Source organism: Peromyscus maniculatus, chromosome 4, assembly GCF_049852395.1.
Source record: "Peromyscus maniculatus bairdii isolate BWxNUB_F1_BW_parent chromosome 4, HU_Pman_BW_mat_3.1, whole genome shotgun sequence".
NCBI lineage: Eukaryota > Metazoa > Chordata > Mammalia > Rodentia > Cricetidae > Peromyscus > Peromyscus maniculatus.
In genome coordinates, this window is record NC_134855.1 from 64,357,684 (window position 1) to 64,363,595 (window position 5,912).

The window sequence follows — 5,912 nt, forward strand, 5'->3', positions numbered from 1 at the left end:
GGTAACAGGCAGTATTTTAAAGGTTTTAGTCACAAAACCATTATAATAAAATGTTTGAAGAAACAAATAAACAATAGTATTGCTAAGGCATTCATGTGTACAATTTCACATTTTCCCATTTTTTCTTTTTTATTGAAATTTGATTTCTCCACATAATATAGTCTGATTATGGTTGCCCCTCCCTGAAACCCTCTCAATCAAATTCACACCTTTTTCTTTTCATTCTCTCATTAGAAAACAACAAACGTTTAGAAAATAATATGAAAATAAATATGATAAAGTAAGAACATACATACCAGAACAGGATAAAACAAACAAGCAAGCAAAAGGGAACAAGCCAAAAAAATAATAAAAGCCATATATTCACACACTGAAAGCTCTGAAAAAAAAACTGGAATCCATATTATGTATGCAAAAGATTTGTAAGGTTTACAAAAAATGTTATGAAAAAGCATTTGGGACAAAGAACTGCCCCACATGTCATTGTGTTTGTTTTGTGCTGGCCATCCGCTGTTGATCATGGAGTCTGCACTAAAGAGTGGTTTGTATATCCAGTGAGACTGCATTGGAGAAAACAATTTTCTCTTTCACAGTGATTATCAGTTAGATATAACTTATGGACTAGGTTAGGGACAATTTTATTTTAAATATCTAGTAATTGTTTTAAAAATTATATTTGGAAAATACTAATGATATATTTTTCCAAAAAATCTAATATAATTTATATGAAGTAAAAAAAGGATTTTCTTTTAAACATTTTAAAAATTCTACTTGAAATATGTAAGTGTTTTGTCAGAATATATGTTTCAGATCAGCCCAAATCTGGAGTTACCGTTGTGATTTGCTATGTGGGTGCTGGTGATCAAACCTGGGTCTTTTTTAAGAAGAACCAGTGTTTATAAGTGCTGAGCCAGTTCTCTAGATCAAGAAAAGCATTGTCAGAAATGGTATCAGAGATAATACATGTCTGTTGACATATTTATCAGAAGGAGTTTCCAGTGGTGCAAGGTCTCTGCTGTGTAGACCATGTTTTAGTGTAGCCTGAGCTGTAGAACTAAACAAGTTCACATTAATTTTTGAAGATATTTTAGGGAATATACAGAGTTCTAAAATAGCTAAAACTAAAATTTATAAGCAGTAATACATGTGCATTAGACACAATTGGTCAGATACCGAAAACTAATCAAGATGACTGGATGTTAGGATAAAAGCCTCTTAACCCAAAGGGAAATGAAACAACCATGCTGACTGAATCTGCTTCACAGATGAACCACCAACAAAATCCACAAGGAGGAAATCTAACCAATCTGAAGGAGTTTGTTCTTCTGGGATTTTCAGATGTTCCCCATCTCCAGTGGTTTCTATTTGGACTCTTGATTGTCATGTATTCCTTTATTCTGCTGGGCAATGGCTTCATTGTACTCATCACAAGGGTAGACTCCGCTCTTCAGACCCCCATGTATTTTTTTCTTGGCAACTTTTCCTTTTTAGAGATATGTTATGTATCAATTACTCTACCCAGAATGGTCTTCAATCTTAGTACCCAGAGAAGAAGCATCTCTTTCATTGCCTGCGCTATACAAATGTGCTGCACTCTTATCCTGGGGGCCACAGAGTGCCTCCTCCTGGCTGTCATGGCCTATGACCGTTATATGGCCATCTGTAACCCTCTGCACTATCCTTTAGTCATGAATCAAAGGGTGTGTTCACAACTGGTGATTGGCTGCTGGATCAGTGGAATTCCAGCACAGATAGGGCAGACATCACAGATTTTTTCTCTTTCATTTTGTGGTTCCAACCAAATCAATCACTTCTTCTGTGACATCCCCCCAATACTTCACCTAGCCTGTGGTGACATCTTTATGAATGAAATGTTGGTTTTCCTAGGTGCTGTGATATTTGTGTTGGTCCCATTTCTGTTAATAGTCTTTTCCTATAGTAAAATCATCTCTACAGTCCTGAAATTGCCATCAGCCACTAGTCGAGTCAAAGCCTTCTCCACCTGTTCATCTCATCTTGCAGTTGTGATACTATTTTTTGGATCGGCTATGATTACATATTTTACATCCAATACTAGTCATTCAGGTGGAACTGACAAAGTGCTTTCTCTTTTCTATACTGTTGTGACTCCCATGTTTAATCCCTTGGTATACAGTCTAAGAAACAAGGATATCATAGTAGCACTGAGAAAATTCTTATGCAAACAAATTACTAAAATATAATGGCTTATATTATAGATATGGATTTGCACGTGCCTATGATTAAGTTTGCAGAGGTATCTATTTTTAAACTATGTATCTTATCTTTTCTACACTAGTGATTACTACAAAATAAAATTTAGTTGTGATGTTGAGAGACATTTATCTCTTAAAATATATTTTGTGATATATATATATATATATTACCAAATTAAATACACTTCATTTTTACATGTATACTTATTGTGAACTCTCATTCCCAAAGAATACTTGATATAATTAATATCACCAGATTTATTGTAGCACATATTCTGATATGCTGCTGTGTCTGGTGACCTGTACATTATCTCTAGAAGTCACAATATCACAGAGAGTACCTACTATTTCTATTTGCCCTCACACTTCTAGTGCTAGCGAACACATGTTCCCATAAATTCACACACACACACACACACACACACACACACACACACACACACACACACACAATTTTAGAAATAGTTACATGAGATGCCGAAAAGGTATTTTATACTGTGTTTGAGTGAAAGCTGCTCTCCACTTAGTTTATGATGTCATTTAGTTCCAGAATTTCCAAGTTTATATTTTGTCAGGGTAATGTGTCTCTTGGCAAGAGTGAATTACTGAAGACACCTACTCTCACTGTGTGAAGGGTACTATGTGATTGTAGCTGTAATAGTGTTCCTTTTATGAATGTGCGTGACCTGGTGTTTGTTGCTGAGTTATTTAGCATTGTAATATCTTCTTGGTTGATTTTTCCTTAGATAGCATATAATATATATTATATCTGTTCTGATTGGTTTTTGTTTGAAGTGTATTTCCTCAGGTAGTAAAATGGGTATAGCAGTTTGTTTTTTGTAACATGGTTTAAATAAAAGCAAATAGAAAATGTGTTCATTGTGAATGTAGCAGTCAGTAATAACTTCTTTTAAAATATTTTTTCTTTTTGAAATTAAAATATATTCACATTGTTTTCCCCCTTTGCTTTCCTCCCTCCAACCATTCCTATTATGTGTGTTATTCATATTCATGCCCTCTATTCTTTTTCCTGTTGTCACACACACACCATTACATACACATCATATACATATATGCACACACAACTTGTTCAGTTTACGTAAATTGACTTGTATGATTTCATGGCTGACCACCTGCTGTTGGATAACAATGTGTTTGTTCTTCATTGGAGAAGACTTTCTCATTCTCTCAGCATTCCTTAGTTACCTCTAGTTCTTTGTCTATGTTTGAGGCCCCATGAATTTTCCTCCTCTATGATACCTTTTCTACTGGTGTTGTATTTGTTTAGGCAACCATATTTCTAAACTCCATGGGTATAGATTCTCTGATAGTTAGGAGACTTCCTGGTGATATTTCTGTCTTCTTATTCATATAATTAAGCCTGAACTTTTAGTATTCTGTTCTTGCCTAAAAAAAGGTTTTACATAGGGACAATATAAATTCAGACACATGTTGACCTAACAGTGAGATTTAGGTATCCAACACATTGTGGAATTTGAACATGATTTCAAAGGTTTTTGTAAATTAGTGAAATCAGCCAGTTCTAAACACATTTATTTGTAGATTCCTAAATAAGACTAAAAAACACAGTGTGTTACTGCTTTTTGCCTAGATAAAGACATCATAAGTATGTATCAATCCCCCAAATGACAAGTAAAGTTAAAAAGAATAATGAATAAACCACCAATATTCTTATCCAAATGTAGTAGAATGATTTACATCAGGAGACAAATAAAACTAAGAAAAATATAGTAAAGAAATCCATAAAGTAAATAACCTCTCCCTTTACTTCAATTAGAATCTTGTAAAGTAGAAACTGAGAAATCCCTATATTCTCAATGTGTCCAATAAACTAAAAAAAAATATTTGGGTAGGAGTAATATCTGCTTTTAACAAGAACAGCATTCAAATGAAATTGGAAAAGTCCAGTGAAGTCCATTATCAATAGAGAACTGGCTGCCTACCATAGGGAGTGACACCAAAGGGAGGATTTGGCGTTTGTTCCTTTTTCTGAAAGACTGGAATGTCATGAGTGGTCCTTCTCAGGATGAAGCCTATAGTGGGATGTTGCTTTATAAAGTACCTGTACAACCTCATTCTAACTTGCTGCAAATTGTTTCTCTCTAAATATCATTAAATTAATATAAAATATTTATTGCTTTTAAATTGGTAAGATTTTATGGGTTTTAGGAATCCATGTCATCGAGTTAGCTTATGTAATTTTACAAAATTTGAGAAAAAGTCTTAATTACTACCAAAATATTATTGTTATAAGTGCATATTTATTTAATATTTAGTGTTAATAATTGTGATTTATCTTGTCTTCCCATGTCAATGTCCTAAATATAATATATTTCATTGAACATTGCAAAGAATTTTCTGGCATATAAAGTTCCATTTCATATACTCCACATAACTCATAAACAATAATGCTAAACTCATCACTTCCTTAAACCTTTAGTGGAGGCTAGTTTGATTGTCTTAAAGATTTTACACTTTGCTTTATGACTTAGATCCCTTTACAGTATTTTGAGACATTTACATGTCTCCTTTTACATTTGTTCCTCTTCCAGTTTTAAATAATAATGATAATTAATAATAACAATTTATTATTATTGTTTGGGGCAGGTTATTATCAGAAGCTGGAGCGTTGGATCATCATTTAACAGCTCTTGCTGCTCTTCTTCCAGATGTTGGATATTTTATTCACATACCCACATGAGTTTGCTAACACCACCTGTAACTCCAGCTCCAGATTCTCAAGTGTCCTCTACTGCTCTCCATGGCAACACATGCATGCACTTATACACAAAAATAAAAACTAAAACTTTTTAAAAATAAAGATGCTGATCATCTTTATGTAATGATTCGAATGCAAATTCTAATAGGAATTATTTAGTATTCTATAAACATAATGATGTCTATAGTTAAAGTGAAAATATTACTCAAAATTGTTTTTAAATATGAAATAATGCATGGTTCATGATGAAGATTCATGATTCTAAAGTACTTATTTTAATTTCTCTTGTATAAAATATTAGTCCGGCATTAATATTATAGCATATGGTGGAATGTTCTAGAATTCTCCTCTGCTATAATTTGACCCATCAATGTGTATATGTATGGTGACATTTGGAGAGTCTAAAGAAATTATTCATATTACTTTACGATCTACCTTAAGAGTCCTAACTGAGGAACATGAGCAGGAAGTAGGTGGATTTCCGAGCTGGGACACCTGAACACAACTGCTGATTAATAAATATGAGTCCTAGCTGTCGACATATAGTAAAGATAGAAATGAAGCTGTCTATTCTCACCTTCACTGCTATCATCATGTATCTACATTTTATATAGATGGTCATTCCTGGAAATTCTGCATAACACCCAGTTCACACACCCAAGGGGGAAAAGAGAGCTTTTCCTTCATTCTTTCTTCCTATAATTTTTGGAACAATAAAGTTAATGTGATGAATGACTTGGGGACACTGAATATTTCATTCCTGGCAAATGATGTCAAGACCTCTTGTGCATTTACTGTCATCTATATGACTGCATTGTAAATCTGGAATTTTGTTAGTATGTCTTAATATAATATGTACAATGTGTGTACAGTGAGGGGCATTGGTGCTTAGCACCACTCTCAGGACTGGGAGGCAGAAGCAGACTGGTTATCATAAT

At 33.7% G+C, this 5,912-nt stretch overlaps 1 protein-coding gene and 1 long non-coding RNA gene across 2 annotated transcripts; both read left to right on the forward strand.

Annotated features, from left to right (window-relative positions):
* Positions 1–1,265: 1,265 nt before the first annotated feature.
* LOC102909422 (olfactory receptor 10AG1-like) lies at positions 1,266–2,222 on the forward strand. The gene has a single exon (XM_006989732.2). The coding sequence runs from the start codon at positions 1,266–1,268 to the stop codon at positions 2,220–2,222; it is 957 nt and encodes a 318-aa protein (XP_006989794.2).
* A 527-nt stretch (positions 2,223–2,749) lies between these two features.
* Positions 2,750–5,076, forward strand: LOC121829080 (uncharacterized). Its single transcript, XR_006071863.2, has 2 exons — positions 2,750–2,911; positions 4,863–5,076. It is a non-coding gene; the product is annotated as an uncharacterized LOC121829080 (long non-coding RNA).
* Positions 5,077–5,912: the final 836 nt, after the last annotated feature.

Excerpts from the sequence above, each read along its gene's own strand:
- LOC102909422 (XM_006989732.2), top strand. The coding sequence starts at position 1,266 with ATGAACCACCAACAAAATCCACAAGGAGGAAATCTAACCAATCTGAAG.